Source organism: Bombus vosnesenskii, unplaced genomic scaffold, assembly GCF_011952255.1.
Source record: "Bombus vosnesenskii isolate JDL3184/JDL3185 unplaced genomic scaffold, Bvos_JDL3184-5_v1.1 scf7180000013264, whole genome shotgun sequence".
Taxonomy (NCBI): Eukaryota; Metazoa; Arthropoda; class Insecta; order Hymenoptera; family Apidae; genus Bombus; species Bombus vosnesenskii.
Genome location: NW_022882924.1, coordinates 2,728,028 through 2,752,172, shown reverse-complemented (window position 1 = coordinate 2,752,172; position 24,145 = coordinate 2,728,028). Strand labels below are relative to the sequence as shown.

General features: G+C 41.5%; 1 protein-coding gene across 1 annotated transcript; it reads left to right on the top strand.

The window, feature by feature from the left end:
- The first annotated feature begins 4,006 nt into the window (after positions 1–4,006).
- On the top strand, positions 4,007–24,074 carry LOC117237401. The gene is made up of 11 exons (XM_033501324.1): positions 4,007–4,534; positions 6,487–6,964; positions 16,689–16,988; positions 17,489–17,713; positions 17,866–18,174; positions 18,277–18,576; positions 18,771–19,076; positions 19,452–19,754; positions 23,181–23,325; positions 23,407–23,561; positions 23,652–24,074. Exons 2-11 carry the CDS (start codon positions 6,895–6,897, stop codon positions 23,954–23,956), a joined length of 2,418 nt encoding a protein of 805 aa, XP_033357215.1. The 5' UTR covers positions 4,007–4,534; positions 6,487–6,894; the 3' UTR covers positions 23,957–24,074.
- The last annotated feature ends 71 nt before the right edge of the window (positions 24,075–24,145 follow it).

The following is a 24,145-nucleotide window of genomic DNA, read 5'->3' as shown; positions in this document are numbered from 1 at the left end:
CTAACATTATTGCTTAATAACATCGTTAACATTGTACGAGCACCCTAACGTTCATTACCACGCGATATCGAATATATCTACCATTTGTTGGCTTTATTTTATCCCATACCATGTACACGTGGAAACGAAGATTCCGATCAGGATGTTGCACGAGCACATCGACTAGATTGTGGTGCGTGCGTAATAAGATGAGCTCGCAGCGATGGTAGTTTCCTCGTTACCGGGTTTCCTGTTTCTCGTAAGTATCACTGCATGTTAATGCGAATCGGTGTACGATCGATCAAATCAGCCAGGCCGAATATCGGATGTTGGATATGTTGGATCGATCCACCTCGACATTGACCTTAAACAGCTCGTCTCGGTCAAGCGCGTCCACGCGCAAGAAAAAAATTCCTCGGTCGACGAGAAGGCGGCACTAGATTGCATAACGCGCGAGATTTCATAGGAATTAAGGAACGATAAGCGTGATCAACGTGCTTGTCTTGGCAATTGTTGCCTTCGCTGAAACGCCATTACGGATAATCGCCTTCGAGCAGCAGCGATGCAACCGCCGGACAAGTAGAAGAATCCCGCCGCCCGTCAGACGATTTTGCGCTTAACCTTGCGAGAAGGTTGAACTCGCAGTGTAATTTCACGTTCGAGAGCCATGTTAATGGTTATCGGTAAAAAGAGCGTGATGTCGGTCGGTTTTAAGACACGCGAGAGGGTTGTGCATCCGAAGGTTTCTTCTTTCTGCTGTTTTCTCCATCAGCGAATAATTAACAATAATGTTAGAATTTTCTCCAGTCGATCACTTTTCCGTTCCAGTGAGATAAATTCAATGGATCGTTCTTTTTATCGTCGATTAATGTCATTGTCTGCGGGAAAAAATTACGTAAGAAAGAAATACGAAAGAACGATACGCGTCACTCGGAAGACACGTCGATCGACTCGAAAGTCGAATAACAGGGAGAAGTTATTTTTTTTGAAATTTGTCTTGCAATTCGTCGTTAATTATGTCGTGTTTTTACCGTAAATAAATTTACGAAAGCAAGCCAGTTATTTTTTCACAGTTATCCTATGTCTGGTGTCATGTTAGCTCCTGAGAAACTCATACGATACTTTGATAGAATTACGTAATCTATAAAAGGATGATCGTTAAACATCGAAAATCTAGCAACTAACCGCGTTTCGTTGAGAACGAAGACACGAGAAGCAAGTGGATCGACTCGATCTTCTTCCATGTTCGTACCAGATTCTTTAGCGTGCAAGTTCAAGGCTCCGTAGAGCGATACGGATACCTACAAGGTCACCGAGTGTGCAAATACCATGATTATAGCTGCGTACAGGTGCAGCTGCATTCTCATTGTCGAAGATGAGACAGGACTGACGTAAACCGCAAGTATCAAAACTCACTCATGACGAAGATACGTCGCCTGCCATAATCTTTCAAATAACATGTAGTTCTGTTTAAAGCGACAAGCGCCACTGGTCGTGTTTTCCTTGAGCGAAGAAACCACTGCCAGGTAATCTCTCTGGCTCGCGATCGATGTTGCTCAATGGGAATGACAAAATTAATCATCGGCTTATTACTCACTCGACCCCGAAATATCCTGCGCTGGAGAGAAAGAGGAAAACAGGCGGAACCTATAAGGTTCTTTCATTCATAAACGGCGAATCTAGCAAGCTAGATCGAGAAACACGTCATACCGGTTTTCGATTGATCAGCTTCTCAATTTTATTCTACTTTTTTTCTCTTCCTGCTTGAAGTTTTACGCGAGTACCAATGATGTGATCGAATTAGCAAGAATATTAGCAACTGATCGATCATTACGGATAAAATCTACCGTTATGTGATACAGGATAATTCCAACGAAATTAATTAATAATAAACTATATACCTATATTTATCGATGTTCCAAAAAAATCAATCGAAAAATAATTGTATTATATCTGACGATTTCTTCAACGCTATTCGATGTTCTCCGGACTGCGTGGGCATTTTTGGAGAACTAGCTAATAGCGCAAAAATTGAATCCACGTACTCGATCGAAGGCAAATGGAAAGTGACGCTACAGTAAAACTCCATTGCTCGAACGAGATTTTAGTCACTGTCCAATCAAACGAAATTCTGCCGATTGAATCCACTCATCTGGAAGCGAAATCCTATTATATAAACGTTGTCTCGAATTCTATCGGAGCAACTTGAAACGTATTACGGAAGATTTCAAACATACACGCGGTTAACTTAATTATAGTAGATAAGTAAGTAAAGTAGTCCGATTATGATTTATCCATTGGATTTATACTACTATAGTTCGACGACTAGGTCAATGTTAGGATCTCGGCTGGTCACCTTCTTTTCCATGTTTTGAAACGACACCAAATAACGACGCGACGCAGCGATGGCGGTAGATCGTATCGAAAGAATGGAACAATTGTTTCGAGGTCATGGTCGAATTGCACACCGAGGTAAAATGTATGTCGTATCGATTGTCATCGACGCGTTACGACGTTACGCGTACACGTTCGCGAATCGCCGCGATAAATGCCTCGTGTCCGATGACACCGATAACTCGGATGGAAATATCGACCTGGAGCAGAGGTAACCGCGTGTAATTATGCGGACTATTCATTTCGCGGGTTCCGGTACCAGCGCGTATCACTTTGCAACCATCCGAGCCTGTCGTTGCTGCGCTATCGTGGCCATTTACAAGTGTCATTCGTTGGTACCTGAACTCCTTACCGATTCGCCGATGTATTTAGGAAATACGACTGTTAATTGCCGCACGACCCACTGAAACAGTCCACGAACATAGTTTCGCCGACAGAAAATCGAACTTTTGGCCAACGATCGGTCACGATAGCGTGATTCGACCTCGCAGAAGCCAAACTGACGCAGCTGCAGTTTTTATTTATTTCTTTATTCCTTCGCATAAGTAGGTACATGGTGGATATTCGATTCTCTGGAGATAAATGACTTGCTTCCATGAGTTCAGTCATCCCAAGAAAATGATGTAAGTAATGGTAAATCCTAAATGTTTATTTATAGAGTTGATCGATATGGCTTCCGAACAGCACAATCACCGTTCTTCGAACGCAAGAAAGAGCGCCGATCACTGTTCGCTTTACAAGCTACTAACATAATTACGTAGGTATACCGAGCTATGTTGGTATTGCTTGGTTACAAAGGTTCTATACATAGATATCCGAAATTAATTGCCTATTCAAAGCCGCTTCCGTGACTCTAATTGACGTCAGACGTAACCCTTTGCTCCTCAACGTCCCTGGACAACCGATTGATTTTAAACAGACCTATACAGTTCGTCGCGAAGGATACTTGAAATCTTCGAACCAAACCAACGACAATCGACGAATACCTAAATGCATCTAAATTCTCTTTCTCGCAGACGCTTCTACGTACGAGTCTACCAGATCAACTCCACTTTCAACAAATTCGTGCAAACGGAGTTGCACCTCTTTCATAGAAAGTAGCTCTTTCATCAACGAAAGCGATATCGTAGAATTCCATTTATTGGGACGAAATTTGCCTGCCTAATTAACCGAAGCCGAGCTCCTACCTAATGAACGAAAACTAACAGGTAGCTAGCGAAGGAAATGGGTGAACTGCTATTATACGAACTCCAGTTGTATAAACCGTCTGCCGACAAGTTCGGATAAATGGAGTTCCATGGTACCGGAGGACGGCAGAGACGCAAAACCCTGCTCCACGACGGATGCTGCAACATTCCAATCCCCGACGACGCGACGGTCCCTTGGCGAGAACAGCGTCGCCGGCGAAAGGGTGCGTCGAAACAATTCCCCGGATACACCTGATCACGGCAGGGAGCCCTGAACGTTTCCCCGTGAGCGGCTGAGTCAGGTGGGAGGTGGAAGGTGGAGTTACGGGTGACGAGTCTCGGCGGCGGCCTCTGGTAGGGGCCCCTGGCGTCGTTGCGTACCCTGGTAACATTGGACCCCCACTTGCGCGTTTCGAAGTCGGAGGCGCATATACGACGGGCTCGACACCGATATACCCGACAACGACAACGACAACGACGCCGACCGGCGACCATCATCCGTCCTAGCGTCTGCAGTTGTTGCAGTCGGCTCACGGCGCTCACCGTTGAGCACGCGACCGTATACAGTCGCAGGGGATTCCCGGCGTTTCCCTCTGTACATATTCTCTTTGGTCGTTCGATACACTCGGTGATACCGACGATCGGCCGTTTTCCACGTCGCGACTCGCGCCAAGGATAATACGTACGAGCGTTTCGCGGGATAGTGAGTCACACAGGTGCCACGAAGCTGACTGGACGAGAACGATCGGAATTCTATTTCTCTTTCTCCTTCTTTCTCTTATCCGCACGCACACAAACGCACGCGACTATATAGACTGTCTGTGGCGCGATCGGAATTGGGAAGGTCTGGAGCGAACCGATCGACCGGTCCCCACACGCGTTTCACCCGTGCGTCCACGTCGAGGACTCTTGAACGAGTGATTCGGGCACAGTGAGGGTACTCTCTCGGAAGAAGGGGTATCCATCGAGTGACAGTGAGTAGATCCCGTGTGAATTTGGTGTACGAGAAGGATTGGTGGCGCGCTACTGGTGAACCTCGAACGAGAGCAAGGGAGAAACGTAGTGACAAAACGGAAGATCTCGATCGAGATCGATCAGAGAGTGCGTGTATCTCGTGTGATTCTTTCGTGTGAAATCCGAACAATTCGGAGGGAAAGCGATATATTCGCGACACGAACACGCTCTTTCGTCTGACTTTCGAAATATTCGCCGACTTTTTGCCTTTCTATTTGCGTAGGATGCTTCTGAACACGATGCGTGATCAGGAGCGCGCCAACAAGCGGCCCGCGGGAAATCGCGACGAATTCGTTCCGCCGTCTCGTAATTTTCGTTGTTTCGCTCCGGGCGGAGTTTCGATATTTTCGTAGGCTCGGTGAATCACCCGACCGATTCCGTTACTCGCGTTCGCGGAAAGTTCAAGGAAATACGGGTGCGCTCGCTCGTTCGCTCGCTCGATCGCTAGGCTGGCCTGGCCGCTTTCTTAAATCCTTATTTTCAGCGGGGGCCGATTATTTCGCGATTCCCTGCGCCCCATTATATGGTAATTGCCGCGACACATGCTCGACGACGCGGCGTTACTTCATGCTCGAGTAACTTTGACATATTGGAAGCGTAATCGGTCGAGGCACTAAGCCGCGTGCTATTCTCCATCTCTTTTCAACTACTACGATTTTTCTTTCTAGTGACGTGCGTATGATTAATTTATAAATTTCAACATCGTTTACAATGATCGTGAATCATCGCCGTTCGATTTTCCAAGGAAAAGTAACGCTCTTTTTCGACGAACCCATTTTTCTCGGTTTCGCGACACGATTATGATATAAATAGTTTGAAACGCTCTGTTCGTTCACCTCGTTCTCGACCTGGCATAGATCGTCGATCGTAGACGTTCATTGATCGACACTCAGACGTTGTTTTTTATTCCTGCCTCGTCTAAGACATGAGTCAACGTTGCTGGATATCTAAAACGATCGCCGCGAGCAGCGTTCCAGTCGTTCTAGTTTTTTGAACACGCTCGGTTTTTCTACGATATATCGTACATTGCAACGCAATTTTTCGATGCTTCTGAAACCATTCTGCCTTCATAAATCATACACGTGGTAGAGTTCAACCGATCAACGCCAATTATCTCGTGTGTTATTATTTTCACTAATAATAATCGACATTGCACGTACGTTATTTATAGAAACGTTCTTCCAGCTGTAACCACAAGATAATTCCTCGAAAGAGAAAACTCTAAGAACGTATCCAACCAATAACGACACGATTTTAAATTATTGCTGCGACATTTAATTTCCTATTATTTTACTGATACGTTTCGAAAGGAAAAAAAAGAAAGAAAAAGAGACTCGTTAAAGAGCCACTGCGAGCCTCGGGAAACGTGTCGCACGATCGACAGTTCGACTGGACGATTTACGATCCGCGTAAAAGATGGTCGTATCGACGTCACGTTCGTTTCCATTCACGAATCGGTAGGAACAATAAATCACGGTTATCTCGGGGTCAGCTGGAGGTTTCTGCGTACGAATCAACGTCACGTTGCAATAACGGAACTACGTCATAAATTAGCGAGCCAACCTCAGCAGCCAGTTAGCCCGACAAAAATTTCCTAGCTACCTCGAGTTACACCGGTTTCTCCAGTGCTCTCGGCGCCGTTTCCTTCCATGCGATCCACGAAGGTCAAGTACTTTTCACGAGTACAAACGGCCATCCTTCCGGTTATCGACGCGATCTCTATCGATTCTTCCTGGACCGCGTTCCTACCAGGAATCTCCTTTTCCAACGTCGACGGAATCCTTCGTTCTTCCATCTTTTCCAATGTTAGAGTCCTTCCTCGTTCGAACTTCCATCCTTTCCTACGTCGATCCTTAGTTCTTTGATCTTCGATTTTTCCAACGTTAATAGAATCCTTCGTTCTTCGATCTAGAGAAGGACAACAGGATTAAGGAGAGAACGAAAGCAAGACTTCCAGTGGCAGATCGCTGAATCGTGAAAATCTAGGCGGTCAGTGTCGAAGAGCGGCAAGAAATCAAATTACGAGAACTCGAGATCTCGTTCGATTTGAAGGAAGGTGGAGGAACAATTTATCGAGCAGAAGATAGAAGCGTAGGGTAGAAGTCGAAGACGTTGTTACGTCGGAAGAGTGGTTTACACGGTCGTAAAACGGTGACACGGAGGGGGTTTTACATGCGTCATCGTCGTGCGGGTACAAATCGCACGCGACCATATTCTTCGACGACAGTACACGTGTATAACGACGCGCTCGATCGCTCCTGCGAAACACGGGGCTTCGATCCTCCTTCAAGGACGCACGGTGATAAATGCGGTGCCGGAGATGACGTCCTCCGTGTTCTCCAAAATGACGATCTGGCTGGTCCTGCTGTGCTTGATCATTACGTGCAATGGTGAGTACCGATCAGGATTCCGTTTCTATTTATGTTCCTATTGTCATCGTGAATCGTTGTTAACAAATTCTTGACGAGAGACGTGGTTCGACGTTTCTACTTTCGTAAACGTTGAGAATGGGAGACGTGAGTCAACGTCTTCCATTTTATTCGACGTGATTTGTGTTGCAAAAAAATGCGGAAATTTGGATAAAATTTATTTTACAGAATATCGTCGACAATGCGTTAACGTTGAAGTTATCGTAATCGGGATATAACATAAATCGTTCGTTTCTGACAGAAGAGAGGAATAAATTTATTTGTTGGAATTTAAATTCAAGAAATTGGATTTTAGAGAAATTTCAATAAATTATACGCGTAATTTTCTACGAATCTAAACTTTATTACTGAAACATCGTTGAGTCTTATTAGCGATCATTCTGTCTATATATAAATAATACGCGTTTTACTTCGGCGTAATGATAGTTTTAAAAACAGATCGCGTGACGCAAATGTTTGTATAAGATTAAATAGTTTCGTGCGTATTCATCGTTGGCTGGCTTACCGGTGAATAAAAATTTGCGCGACAATTTTCTACCGAGAAAGTCTGTAAATTATCGATGTCTGCGAATTAACAATCTAGCTACAATGAATTACGATCTGTCATGTGACAATAAGAATTTATCGTGAATCTATATTACGGATAGCGTAATAATATCGATTGGCCGACATGAACGAATTAATATGCTAGGAGCCATTATTTTTTACGACTTCAAAGGCCTCAACCTTGACAAGGGCCTCGTAACCTTTAAGTGCCATCACAGAGGTTGCATTCGAAATGACCAACGCGAGGGCATAAATACTTACTGTCGGTGATACGTAATATTTTATTATCGATCCAACTGTCGAATTTCATTCGATTCACATATATTTTTATTCCAACTTGTCTCTCCATTTCCGTTTGAATCATTAAGAATCTTCTGGCAACATCGTAACGTTTTCATGTGATCCGCTTTCACGGTATTTGAAAGCTCGCGTAAAGTGGTCATATTACTTGAATTCAAGTGACTTAGAGTCAAATGACTGTACTAACTAGAGTAGAAACTCGAATGGATATATTTCAAGTCGCAGAAACAATAAGTTCGCGATAATGCCTCGTCCTCATCCTCGAATTCATTGATTCTCTCCACTATCTGATATTTCTCGTTCGAACAATTCTATAATATAGTTAATTATACGATGTTCGAGTAAATTCATATAACAGAGGTCGGGTTTAGGCAAGTGGATTCAATTTGGCGGCAGTTCATTTACTCAAGAAACAAATTTTATTCCAACGAACGAAGCTCGAACAAACCAGAGTCCTATTCTATACCGAACAATGACTAACAATAAGATCTGAAAGGAAATATTTTCCACGCCACAGACCATCTCGCTTGCAAATGCATTCATTCTGACACACAGCCTAAATTACCCGAAATCCCTCGACCGAACAAAACGTCGACCACAATTCGATATCCCAGAAAGAAAGAACTGACCAAAACTGCGTGGAAACCGTTTCTTGAGCACTGCCACCTTGGCAGTGAAACCAGCTCTCAAGGTGATTCTCCGTTGCCGCGTTTCGGGATGCCCGTTTCTCTTTCCACATTCGTGGCGCTCGCGACGATTCCGTTTCATTAAAAACGAGGCACGTGCGCCACGCAGCTGTCCGAGCCACGCGAAAATCTGTGTTAACAGGTTCGATTCACTTTCGTAGAGCGCGTCTCGTGTCCCATTGGAATAACAAGCGTCGAACGATTTTCGCCTGTCGCGAAACTCAGGCGAAATCATCGCGATCTCAAACGAGCGCGCTCACTTACCCGCGTAATCAGAGCGAGACGCTGATCATCGCATCGCGCACCGCTGCAAATCGTCCGCTCTTGCAGCTGTTGCGAGCTGCATTGGATGATTTCAGCGGGATTAGGAAAGTAATTGTAATCGACTATGTCCACGCGAGACGATTTTCCATTTTTGAAAGGATTCCAGGATTGAATACTTAAAGTCAGAACCGCGCTATTGAATTCTGCAAAATGTTTCAATCAAATTGTGACTTCAGATTATACGGCGAACTATAAGAACGCAAAATACACGTACGTTCGTTTTGCTTATTTTTCATAAATTCAATGCGATACAATTAAAGCTAATGCATCCTTTAAAGCAAATATTCTCAGCTATAAGCACCTTAGTATTTCCGTGTAGAGAATAAAGAAAACACTAGTAATATCGACGTATAAATGTATATATAGTTGACTTTTAAAGAGTAGAAATGACTTTGAAATTATTAAACGATCATACGCCACCCACGAGCGTTTAATTTTTTTCTAACTTTTGTTACTTTGAAGTTACGACTCCATTTATCTACGTGGGATATCTTGCGTATTATAGTGAACGCTAATATTGGGAAGAGATTGCAAATGATATTGCAAAAGTGAATGAAATATCTGAATGAAGTATATACGCTGTGCGAAGCTTTTTATTTGGTTATCGGTGTAGTATGAGGTGGTTCTTAAACGTTGGTTACTTAATTTGGATAGAGGATCTTCTAATTATTCCGGGCAGTATAATGTACGTCATAGTTGACCCTGTTCCCTGACTTATGGAAGTCGCTCTAGTATGTGAACTTGAATCAATTTGTAGAACAATTGTTGTGCCAGGTATTCATTCATGTCGATCGTACATGTTTATTAAGAGAGAGATCAGCGTACAAATGTATGCAACCAGTTTATTTTTGTACAAACGCGTGAATTCTTTTCATCGTGTATTGTTTTATAAGAGATTGTTGGTTAGAACGTTACGACAGAACGATGACAGAATTACAGGGAAACGTTACATATGAGGTAAGAAGGAATCGAAGTGAGTGGGATTGAAATTTCCAATAACACAGTTACCAAGTTGCCGTGAAGACGTTTACATCTCGACTACGGTTCGTTGCTGGTAGCGATACGAATCGAAGCGATCGAGCGTGAAGAATTCGAGACGATCTTGGACCATGCACCGTGAATCATCCGAAGAAAAAGGAATTCGTTAGCTTGCTCGTCAGAAATATGTACTCTTCGTATAATTATCGAGTCACGTAAAAACACTTAACAATTAATGATAATGTATTCGATGCAACGATGAAATCGACCGCGTATCAAACTTTTAAAAAGAAAATAAATATGATGGAGAATGTAAATAACGAAAGCGGAAAATACCAAAAATATCAAAGATATTCAAAATATGGAAAATATAAAACGAAAACGTGTAACGCGTAACAGTACGATAAGGTGAAACATTTTTGCGAGTACAAATGATTGTCAATTATTGCGCCCGTAATATTGATCGTGGGACATTAATAAAATTCGATATCCCGGAATTTCAGTGGTGATTTTTTTACCGATCGTTTTTCTCTGCACACGCGTTCTCGTAAAGCATTCGCGGCATGGCCAGGGAGCGGCGTGCTCACGAGCCGAAAGAACTGGTTCTTCTGCGGAGGGTGGTTAAACTCGATGCAATGCGTGCATTTAGTGAAACATCGCTCTGGAATGCAAACACGTGGGGAAGGGTAGGAACCTGCATGGGAACTATCGTACGATCCTGCGTTACGATCCACACCACTGAATTTTATGCGTTCCATGGACACGTTCGTTTCGCTCTCGTCTAACTATCTTCTTTCCTCCGATTTTACGTAACGCTCGTCTATTTCCATCTATTCGACGATCTTCATTTTCTCTCATCACGTAATACGATTTACGTATTGGTTTCTTAAACGTCGAACAATGTGATTAATGTTAATCCAGTTGTATCATGAATTCAATTCTTCTTAGTATTTTCGATTTTTCAATTCCTGTAACATTGCCTCAACGAATACCGTTTTCATATTTTTTGATATTTTCCTAAAGACTACAATTTGCGATAATTCTTAGCAGCTGCGGCTCGCAACAATATCCAGCAACTCGTTGTTTCGCGCACAGTAACCATCCGAAGGTGTCAAAAGAGCGACGATCGAACCTTCCCAATCTCTAATTTTTGTAGCGTGCAAGATGCTCCTTGGGCTCTTTAAAGAATTCTATATACTTTTCCTTCTTCCTTTTGCTTCCTTACCGTGAGACGTGGCTTCATCGAAGATGTAGAAATCTCGAGCACCGCGAAAACAGCGTTACCAATTGGTAACGAAATTTTTATCGACTCGTACTTTCACGTTTCGTTTGCTCAGCTTCTTAAAACAGCAGAACCAAAGGAGTTCGTTACGGGACCAACATTTTTCTTTTGGTACCACCGTGACCAACTACTGCGTCGTATGAAGAAACGGAAACGAGGTTCGATAAATTGCGGGGTTAATCCTGGCCAAGGACAACGCTCCGATCGCAATGAAATAAACGATCGTCGATCGTTCTCATATCTCGAGTTACATACCTCGATAGATCGATCGAACACATGCACTGCTTGTGCTGATTTTGTAATATTTCTCAAGAGACATCATCCCGAGATCCCGAGACAATAGATAGAATCGATTAAAAGAAACGATTTACAGAAAACACGAGTTTACTTCTATAAGAAGTAACTTCAGTCAACGAAGATTTATCGTATTTTCTTGACCCACTTCGATTAATTCCTTGTTCGCTTAGAAATCATCCATCTTCGTTCGCGAATCGTCTCATTTGGACAAGGAAATAACGAAGATTTAATATAAGCAGCAACAGGGCTTTGAACTTTTCAGAGAAACTTCACGTATAATCTCTGTACAATGCATAAACGATACGTGAAAAGAGGCATACATAAAATAGATTAAAGTAACTCGATAGCCGCGAGTCTCGATTTAACCGGTCTGCCTCGGCGTCGATTAAGCCGCGGTTAATCGAGATCCCATCGCATTAACGTACAGCTCTACAACACGAGGAAACTCGGGAAGATTCGTCGAACGAACAGAAGCATCCTCGTTTATCATTAAAATCATCCTTCTTTGAAACAAACTTTCGTGCAATTTTTATCTCGGCAACTGTCGAGAAGCTTTCTCCTTCGATCCTGTTGTCATCGATTTGGGAACGCGGTCGAAACCTTTCTGGGAAACCTGGCTATGGCAATCGTTTCCTCGAACAGCATTTCTTCCTCGTCATCCCGGTTCAAAGTCATCGGGAATGGAAAAGGTTTCTTGAAAATGAAACTGACGTCACTGGTGCTCGTTAGCCGGCTAAAAGAAGGAACGTGAAAGGAATACAGGAATAGTTTAGAGCCGTTCTTTTTCCACTCTTTACGACCGTGATAGCGTATAACTACGTCGTTTCATCTTGTGCGTTGAATTACGCGTGCTGATAAGACACGTTGCGAGCTTTCTGAAAGAGCAAAATCACTCGGTTCCGTTGACAACTAGCCAGTTTTGCGTCAATTACGCTTCTGTAATCGCAAACACGTATTTTCCGATTTTAATAATTTATAAAAAGAAGATTCTTCGGGGAAAAAATAGAACCACGAGTGGTTTCGGTTAGTAACGAGAAAAACTCGGCAGAGATCGATAGAATTTCGATTATAACAATACCGATTAACACAGTAATTGGAACTTCGATTAACGAAAGATTCAATTGCGATTCCTTCTAAGAAAAATCGATGAGCAACAGTAGAAACTGAAAAGGAGTGTCTCGTTTTCGTTTAAAAGCTATTAATCTTTATAATATTGATCTTAGAATACTTTGAAATAGTTGATATCCACTCGTTGTGCGTCGTAATTGCAATAGCGATAATCAAAGTTCTACCGTATAATATTTGCATGCCCTATATGTGACAGAAATCGGTATACGAGCAGAAAGCATGAGATATAGGTTAATAATGTTAAAGAAATTGATCGTGAATACATATGTTCATTTTCGCAGAGGGTAATTACATGGCAATTTCACAGTTAAGAAACAAGTAGTTCGTTTGAAAAGTATGCGCGTCAAAAGTTGATAATCGTTTGGAAGTTTGCCGGGACCATTTTAAATTACACCGAACGATTATCTACACGCGTTCCTCGAAGAATAGTTTCTTGAAATCCCGGCGCAAATATACATTTTTCTCGTTCGTAAGTAGGTACATATTGACGAAAAATACTAACCAAACATTCCAGCAAGTCAAACTTTTGCGTTCTCTTAAAATATACGTTCTTGAAGAACGTTGCTGGCATACCAGTCTACCATAAATATAACTAGTATTTTCTAAAATACTTTCCAAAATTCAATCCTTCTGACTCATCGTTCGATCGCCAGCCCTTCCACACCATCTTCGTTCTCTCATTTATATTTTCATTACTCTTAGTATTATATCTTAGTGGACGAACGAAATTTCTATGGTTATGGCGATGTAGATCTTGCAAAAAGGCAACGCCCAGCGCACGTATTTTGAGTTTCACAACGTCGTCTACGTGGGAAAAGAAATCGACCGGTGTCTCTAATTGTCCTCCCGGAGACATCGATGTAAGGTTGACGACCGTGGTTGCGCGTCCATCGGCTCGTTCTTAATTACGGAACGATATCCTCTTCGACTTGGTCGAATCCTCGTTTTTCTCCGTTCTTCGCTTCTCTCGCGGCCACTCCTCGCCACAAGAAACGGCTGGCCTTGTCTTACGGTCGATAATCTTGGGATGGGATTCCATTGTCGTGGAATTAGTCACGGCGAGACCTGCGAAGATACATCCGGGACGCGTACCTGGGCCAGCACGAAATCTCGAAATGCCGATGTTTTAATCGGCAAGGTTATCAGCCGCGGCTAATCGGCCGTTAAATCATTAATCGATCTACAAAACAGTCGTATCGTATGGTAAAACTGGCGAATGATATTAATGGAAGGAACGTTACGTTCACTGCTGACCATAAATATCAGGATACCCATTTGTATTTAATGTATCTCAACGCGTAATTTTCTGCTTATTTTATTACAAGTCTGTTATTTCATTAGCGTCGTTTAATTGGCCAAGAATCATGGCGATGTAAGTTACAGAACGGTATTTTGCGTTCGTTATTACGAGAAATTCATTATATATTCTTTTGACGCACGAAAACTTATCGTCGTAAAGTACGAAGCTATAACTTGATTAAATATGAAACTAATCAGATGATATTCGTAAGACGTGACTGAAATGCTCGATTAAATTGAGATTCTTAAAACCTTCCGTATTATGTTCTTTACGACATAAAATACCAAATGCGAGTGAAAATTGTTAGAGTTTTCCAATAAGCGTAACCAGATGCGTTGATATTTGACGGTGTAGGTGATGTGGAGAATATTTTGTTTGTTAATGTATTTAAAATTAAAGGGACCTCGATGAATCGCGGCGGGCAACGGTCGAAAATTACGTGGCGGAATACCAAGGACGCGATGAAGAAAGTAAGAAAGTACGAAGAAAGTAAACGGTGGCCTTGGACTGGCTGAATGAACACGGCGTGACTTAGATGCTGCACGATCGTGTCCGTTCTTTCTTTTCTTCTTCGCTCTTTCCTTTCAAAGTTTATCCAGTTTTCTCATATCCTTGACGAATGTGTCTGCTAAAGCGATTCACGATAATCAAATTTCTCTGTTCCGTCCAACGACAGACTTACAATAGTCGTTCAACGAATTAAATAAGTAATTGACGAAGTTGTTCGAAACGAACTATGTTGGATTTAACTACTTAACTAGGTTTTTATATATGATTATATCAGATGGTAACACCTACACACGCTATACCACCTTATGTAACAATTCCCACAGTCCACTGCAGCAAAGTCAAATGACGAAGGATGCGGATTAGCCACGTCACAGTTTCGAATAATAATTTAAAACGCATAAAATAGTGCTAAATACTTGAAAGAAACGAGGAAGCGATGGCTTAATAAACATATTGTATGAAAATCACTGTTATTTCGAGAGAAAGTTCTTCGACGAAAATCTCAGATATTCCGTTTACTACCGTCTAACATTCCGCGTATATCTCTAATTACAAATTACAGCTCTAATATTCCTGCGATAGATATTACTATTAACATTAAGCAATATCTATACGTAGAATATTTTCTACGTTTCTGAAGCAATCCGATTCTGTCGAGTTTTCGTTAATTATTTATAAACTCTTTGTAAATACGCTGCACGATACCGTCTTCTTTTCGTTCAAGATATTACGTTAAAATATTTGACGTATCTTTTTGCCTCCTGTGTAAAATTATATCGCGCAGGCTGTTACAGAATAATGGCTAAATATTTTTAATCGAACGAAGAGAAACAACGATGCTACAAAGAAAAAGAAAGAAAATGATAAAAATTCTCCAATTTTCTACTGGTAGATAGAAACTTTTGGATCAAGGAGTGCGGAATAGTAGCTATTAAAATGTATACACTGTGTATGTATGTAAACCATTGGAACCATCGTCGTCATCAACGATATAATCAACACGACTACTCTACGTGTCTACTATAAATTCCAAAGTTTATACACCTTGAATGCAGTGAAATTATATTACCAGTTACCAGCCATGAGTATGTCAATGTAAAGTGGGAAACGACCTTCCAGTGTCAGCGACCAGCTTTGCTCGTCTTGAGGACGAGCTTCGCCACATGGCGAACGTAACGAGACAATACCAAGGACCAAGTTCGGCACGGACGCGTATTACATACCGTGGCCACGTAGAAAGTGTGGAACGGTGCACACGGTGGCTCTTTCATTCAGAGAAATTTGACCGTGATCGTTCGCCGAACAAAAACGGCCGACTTTCGATACAATTAACGATACGGGCTATTTCGAGATGGTTCTATCAAGTTTTTACGTGTGCGATTCTGCTGTCGAGGCAACTTTTTAATGAGAGTTCGCTCGTTAATTAGAAGATCCACAACGATACTGTGATAACTAGGAAGATAAGATTGATGCGTGGAAGTGAAACTTCCAGTGAAAATCGAAAAGAAAGTGGTAGAAATGGGAAAGAAGGAATTATCGAAATTCGATTTGATTGCCAATGAGATTGTAGGACTTGTGTTACAGAACGGTCGATTTCGTATTCTGGACACAGTGTATCGAGCCGAGTTTTACGACGCTAATTCTTCGTGGTTCCCCCTTTTAACAAATATTTTATTATCGATCCGTCCCTGGTTCTATTTGCACATGGCGACAGACGCGCGACGCAAGGCGATTGTCTACGTGACTGTCGTAGCTTCCTGCCCGATGTGTCCTACATATATATATATATGTTCAACCGAGTTCCTTTGGATCACGATGTGACTCTTCGTTGGAACACGGAGCCTGTTCGATTTTTCTGGTTTCTCAAAACTGGCAAAAATTTAACCACCAAGTATCGAACAACAAGTTCATCGACTTTAAACGATAAAAACCTCTAGGCTCGGTTTTTATAAATAACGCAAAGAATACAACAGACATTATCGAGACCTTGCAGATAACACTACCTAAAATGATTAATTAAACCGTAATAATATTATTCTATCGACTCTTCCACTGGATGATATCTTGAGAAATTTTCGAATGCGAGACCAGTTGGTAATTTAAAGGAACGTGATCGCATTATCGACACATGTGGCGGTATTTCAAATATTTCTGGAATTCTCGAACACGCAACCTATGAGGCAATGTTCAAACGAGCCATTTTAATATGCGACTTTCCTTTTTCCACGATCTTACCGAACGAACTTTAAACATCTTCAAGTTACCGTACCAAGTCTCGCGAAATTCGGAATTTCATTTTTAATCTCGAATTCCATCGTGACGATCTGTTGATAGGCGTACCTGTACCAGAAGAGTCTAATGACGCTACAACGATCAATGCTACCACGATCGGCCCGATTTCTATGGATCCCGAAATTCAGGGTCACTCGATGGACGATATCTTGCCAGGAACGAAGGCGCCACCGAGTCCCGTGCTATTCGTGAACGTTCCGGAGCACACGGAAACGGAACTCGGCTCGTCCGTTCTTCTAGCATGCAGAACCGCTAATCCTGTGGCCGAGTGCCAGTGGTCCTGGCAACCTTTACCACCGGTTCACCTGCCACTTCCGGATATCAGCGAAACACCAGCGACCAGTTAGTTACCTTAGATACATTTTCATATTAAAAGACAAATCCATTAAATCCATGAAATTTTCTTATTCATTTGCGAATTTTTATGCAATTTCGTACTTTCATGAAGGAAACCAGAGAGATGGAATCTATAGAATAATTTGTTTCGTGTACTACAAATTACGACGAGTACTCCACTTCCGATATCTTATATATTTTTATATATTATACGGATTCTGTGGATTTTTACAAGCTTTAAATTTAGCATAAATGCATAAGAATCCGCGCTCTAATCACAATGTCGCGAATACTTCAAGTTGAAACTTCTTAAGTATGATAGAATAAATTTATGCTCGATCGATTCCAAGTATATCTCGTCTTTACGAATAAAACAATCGATAATACAATTTTTTATTTGTCTCGATTATGACGAACGCCCGTGAGTCAAACTTTCGATAAAGCTCTGTTATTTTCCACGGCACTCGTGTACGGTGTATTTATCGAAGTTCTCTTATAATTTATAGCCACCACGGTCTCGGTGATTCAGACGACAACCACGCCGACTACCAATCCGCTGCCGGTACGACAATTTCCTGCCTTCGGGAACAATAGCAACGACTGTTCCGTAAGATTCTCAAGTACGAAGCACGAGCAGACCGGATACTGGAGCTGCGCCGCGAGAACTTCCACGAATGATCCTTTCACCAGCACGGAACCTGCTAAGCTGAGCATCGTTAATGAGCACCAGAGTATGGAATGTCGATTGTCTCTTCTTATCCTTCTAATTCGACGTCCAATTACGTTATATTTCCTGAATCTGAAAATTTATTCGTTAGAAAATAATTAAAGAGGAAGAAAGTAAGAAACAGCAAGATGAACGTTGATATTTATAAATGTCCAGATCCTCTGATCGTGTTTGCGAAGCTCGATAACGTCGTGGAAGTACCAGCAGGATCCTCGGCGCAAATAATGTGCCAGATGAAAGCATCTGTCCGTGAATGTCAATGGTCCTGGAGGCAGTTAAACCAATCGCAGCCGTGGAACCTCGAGGTGAAGCGATTTCCAGCTTTCGGCAACGACAGCACCGATTGTAGTATTAAATTCAAGAACGTGCTGCCCGAGCAAGAAGGATACTGGACGTGTGGCGGCAGAATCGATCCGAATTCATCGTTCACGCAGTCGAATCCCATTCGATTTCTCATTTCGGAAGGTAAGAGATCCGAATTCTTTTTATCATCTTCTAACGATATCTTTAAAGGATTCTCTTCGATATCGTAACGATAAATCGTTGTTTCTTAATTTTCTTTCGCAGTTGAATTCGTACAATTATCCAGAGGAATCCAAGTAGCGCCTGGTGAATCGGTGCTCCTCAGATGTCTGGTGAACAAGCCAGTGGTACAATGTGAATGGTCCTGGAGGGCATCCAACTCGAGTCAGGCACCTTTGTTAGTTAAGAAATTCAATCCCAACAAAGACGCGGATCATGATTGTTCGGTGAGATTCAAGAACGTCCTGTACGAGGAGGAAGGATTGTGGACGTGTGGCGTTCGACTGTCACCGCATGGAATTCTTCACGAAGCGCCACCTGCGACTGTTAGCCTCCTACCTACGGGTATGAATACCACCTGGTTCTCTGTAAAATATAAAAAATCAAGAAATCCTAGAAATATATATAATTTTTCGCAGACCAATATTGTTAGAAAATTAACGAACGCGAAAATTAACGAGCAATGCACAAACTTCTTCGCACGTTTATCTACCATAACGTAGATTTAATCGATCAATTTATCTCGATCGATGTTCCAGCCAAAGTCAACTTCGTTGAAATGCCGTCGGACACTTCCGTGCCGATTGGTACGGAGGCCACGTTGAAATGCGTAACGAGCAGCCGCGTGGAAAAGTGTACGTGGACCTGGAAATCACTTCACGGAAACGAGCCAGAAATCGTCGCTCAGGAATACCCAAGCAATGGCGACCTTGGTAGAGACTGTTCGCTCACGTTGCCGCGAGTATACGCCGAAAAACAGGGTCAGTGGGCTTGTCAGGTGTCGATCAGTTCCCTCAACACGATGCTGACCTCGCCATTCGTCAAGCTCACCGTATACGAGCAAGGTATTTTTATTTTCGTCAACGTCCTTCTTGTTTCCACCTTCTATCGTTTTAACCTTCTTGCTACTAAACAACAGATGTTAATGTAAATTTATACTTTAGATAAGGAGTACTGTACTTTGCATATTATATGCAAATACCCCATAAATACACAGAGATCTATCAGCAATCTAATTATTACCTGGACATTTCCATCGTTCGCTCGTTTTTCATTTTTATTACGTTATATTTTGCATCGTATTACCATATTCTCGATATTTATATTACGTAGCTCGGTACTAACTCCGTGCCTAATGCATCTCTATGGATTTGTATTGAATTTTACCAAAGATTATGGGGTCCGTATAATAAAATATCACTATTATATTTAATTTTCAGACGAAGTGAAGTTCTCGGAGCTGTCTCAAGACATCCAAATATCAGCTGGAGGTAGCGTCTTCCTGCATTGTGTGACTTCGTCGGCCGTGGAACAGTGTCGATGGTCCCTGACCCCGGTAAACTCGAATACCACGGTAGTGGTAAAGCAATTTCCGGCGGCCGGAAGCGAGGCCAGGGACTGCAGCGTCAGGCTGACGCACGCACTCGCGGAACAGGAAGGATTGTGGACCTGTGGCGCCAGGGTACGTGGCAAACAGAACTACACGGATGCACCTCCGGCCAAGCTGAGTCTTCTGGAACCAGGTATCATAGAATCTTGAGACGGATTCGCGACATTCCTTTCCTTTCACGGGTGAGGGTGTACAAAGAGCAATCGATCATAGATCCATGGATCTCTGGTCGCCTCGCGATATTCGCAACAACTTCAAGGCGTGGTCGTGGATCGGCCATAGATCCTCAGGAGTGTACAGCATCAACGTATATTGTGTATATATTAGCAAATTACGGATGAGTCGATCAACTCGAACTTGAAATACGAAGAAGTTGTAGAAAAATAATCGAGTTTCCGGATAATGGCGTCGAGCGAAACTTTTCACCTCGGCACAATCGTGTAATTTGCTTTTCGAGGCTGTAAACGAGTGGACGTAAAGGTCGCATATATTGCCAAGAAAGGTCGGTTCTTTGTTGTTTATACAAAGAACGATGACGTTCTTTCTCGGGAGAAAATCAGTGACGATCATCGCCGAGATTCATCTCTTATGAAACCACGATATTAACGATCGTTGTGACCGTATACTGATGATCATCTTTGCATATTATTCATCTCATTTTGCTTCGTTGCGTTAGACAAAGATTGCACGAAACTAAACTTGATATTCCTCTTGCAGTCAGTTTTTTTTTAAACATGTAGATATATGAAAATAACGAATATGGATAAGGAAGGGGACTTCGACGTTATTTTTCCGGCATTCGGGAGTCGTTTTTCCGGATATTCTAATTAAGTGACTCATCCTCTGCAATGTATACACGATGTATCGTGTAACGGACATTAGTATTTCTGATCGATATCGTTTGGAAGATCGTCACTGGGAAAACACGTAGAAAAAAAGGGACAGTGACTAGCTTTCAAAGCATCGAGAAAAATCGATCGCGCTATTGTACTATGTATCGCAAAGTCTTAGAATATACAATTGAAAGCCGCGCGGGCACGATTAAAGGAATTCGTAGAAAGAACGAAAATAATGATCGATCATCAATCTTAGTACCGTAGACGAGGAATTGATCGCGTCTAAGTTCTCCGAAGACTGTTGTGGGTGAAGGCATCGCGGTGGTGATGGAATCTGTACGATGTTTCGAGTCTCATAGATGATGTCTACTTCTCTTGATGACTTATGATTTAGTCATCAATCACGTATATATTGTAAAAGAGGTAGACATATAAAAAAGAAAAAAGTATATCCGTTTGTTCGGTCTGCAATTTTTATTTAAATGAGATTATCATATTCGATTTAGCATTTTCTTTCCTCGATTCTTGTAAGGAATCCACTGTTACGTTTGCAACGAACAATAAGATTCCTTGCTCGTTACCTAGCGTACCGTTACCGCACATATCGCATTTGCATCGATTAGCATTAGATCGTCCTAATTTATCGTTGTTTCGGTCGCATCCATTATTGTTTCCCTCGCAATTCCTTGGTAAATCTTCACGAGGATTTATTAGATCGTTATGCCTCGGGGCTAATCGAAGCCTGGCAATTAATGAGCGATTAATAATGCTGTCCGATTTCCTTATAGGACACATGTATCGTTAAAAGGAACGCTAAATAATATATCCAGCAAGATCGTTCCATTAATAACAATTATTTCATCCGCGCCATTAAATTCTCTATCTTATTTGTCAAGCATACCATGCAATATGTCTCTGTGCTCACTAAACTGTATTTCAAGCGTAATGTTTCTTTTTATCCCCATCGATGGCACGCTTAAGAAGCGCACCTTACTCGTTAAATAACATCTATCACTCAATGTCATTCACCCTTTCTTATTTATATGCTCAACGGCAGGTCTACGCTCAAATGATTTCGCATTTAGCATAGTTAGTAGCCGCGTTAGTAAGTACGCGAAACCGTATTGCGTGTGTAAGCCTTTTCGCGAGCATTCTGGCTACGTTTATTGTCATTTCTCGTATTATTTATTGTCGAAAGTCAGGGAAAGTGCTTTGAACAAACGCTCGCCAATGAAGTTTGCCGACTTACGATCCATCGATTCGAGATTGTTTCTCCTGTTCTGTTCTCTTTTCATTTTTATTTTCCTTTGTTTTTTCTTTTTTTTTTTTTTTTTACTTCTTTGATAAAACGATGGATTCGAAAGTTTTTTCAAAGCGTTGCTAATTAATTCGAGACGTTTTGACGAACAGCAGAACAATTCCACAAATTGCCCTGCTGTAAGAGAGTAACCAGGGAAAAAGCGTTCGTGCTCTTCGTTCGTTCTCACGCGTAACGTTAGATCTGAGACGCATTAGCTAGTAACTATTTAAAAAGACTACGCGTAGAAATTTTAATGTTTAAGGCTACGAATATTTATTTGTTAAGCGAAGTAGGTCGTTTAAGAGACTCCAGTGTGCTAATAACGATTAGACTCGTCACGGGGCCGTTAACGAATCAAGTTAGCCGAACCGTGGCCAACGTGTTGCTAAACGAGAAGTCAACGTACCGATGACATTACGAAAACTCCACGATCAAACAGGTTTTTTTTTTTTTTTATTAGAAATAATACGATACGCACTTTCTACATACTCATTATATTCAATTACATGCTAAAATTAACTCTAAGTAGACAATTCTTACTGTTAAGCGTCCCGTTTGAGATGTTCACCTTCGTTTCGAATAATGTAGCATTGTCGTTGCCGTCGGTCGACCGGCCGTCACTACGAAAGGATAATTATTACGTTTGAATCACTGTAATTACTAGAGGCACAAAAATAATATCAGCAAATGATATCAATATTAAAGAAGGAATTCTAATTGCGACGTTGTCGTTCGAAGACAAGTCCCGGATATTCATAGGGAACACGATACACATCGCGTGCAATAATCAAACGTAGAACGCTTTCGTTCGAAGCTAATTAATACCTTCGTGTGCCATTGAGTTACTGTTAAGTTCCCAACGTGAACAATACAGAAATCTACACCGGGATGTGATCGGTGGATCGTCGTACGTTTCCATGCGCGCTTGAGTATCAGTCTCTCCGGCATTGTAAACCATTTCTTTAAATAAATGATAATACGAAAACGTCATTGCGGTCTTTCTCATTCCCATCGCCTTTGATACTAACATATGTACGCTATACATATACCATCGAAATAAACTTAAGACGTCCTATCCGAATGAATGATATTTTTGAAAATATATGTATACATGTATAATAAATTGTGTACCATTAATGAATCATTTTAAGTATCATAGTCTTTGCCATATGTGAACACACGTTACACAACGAACATCTTCGACACATCGACACATTTTTCACATATTGTACCCTAACAAAAAATATGTCACGTGAAATTTGCTTGTGCACGGTGTGAACACTTAATGCACACGCGTTGATATATGTTCGATCCTGGAAGAATCTGCACTACCGAAGGAGAGACATCAACGCTTTCGGTGATTGGGCTAGAAACGAATCGACGAAACAAAGTACTGATTACAGAAAAGATTGATGATTTTTAGAACCAGTGACTGTGGCATTGTGGGCTGTGCCCCATCAAATGACCACTCTTTCGTGCAAAGTAGAAACTGTGCTATCGAAAGTCCAATGCCACTGGATCCACGCGCCGAAAACTCATATTTTTCAGAATATCAGTGAAACGAGAAGGTAACTTTTCTTCTTAATTCAGCATTGTCCAAGCTGAGAACTTCCTAAATTTTATCTCTCTTTTTTTCTTTGATTTTTTAGACACAACGTACAGATGGATTATCATACAGGCGTATGTACCTTGGAATTCAAACCAGATCATTCAGATTTAGGGAATTGGATGTGCAAATTTACTGTTCCAGACACTGACGAAGAGATAGGAAGCGCAACAGTTGTTCTATTAAATAGTCTTGGCGGTGAGTATTATTAGATTTCGTTATGCTATCAAACTTTGAAAAAAAAAAAAAAAAAATAGATATAATTTTGTTTTCAATTCAATGTTGTAGATGAAAAGTTGGGATGGATCGTAGGTGCTCTGACGACCCTGATTTTATTCCTAATGATTATTATAGTTGTTTTAGTAGTTTGTAAAACGCGTTTATTTATAAGGAACTCGTCAAAGGTTTTAGAAACCGTTGCTGTGTCGGGGAAGAAACGGGTTTCGCAGGTTAACAACGAACGGTATATCGAAAATCCATCAAAATTAGATATACAAATTTCTGAGCCAAATCAAAATGTAACAAATATCGATAGCGTTCTCCCGAATAGAAGCCCACATTTATACGAGCATGTTGGGAAATATAGGAAGTAATCGAAAGAGTACGAAAATCTCCGAAAATGAGTAAAATTTGTTCTTTTCAAATCTAAGTATATCGTAAAATCAAAATTAGCTTGTAAAACAAATGTATTAATAAATAAAGATATAATGATAAACGTAAAAAGTTAGAAAATATATTTTATATAATATAAACCTTTTTTACAATAACTATATATGTATATA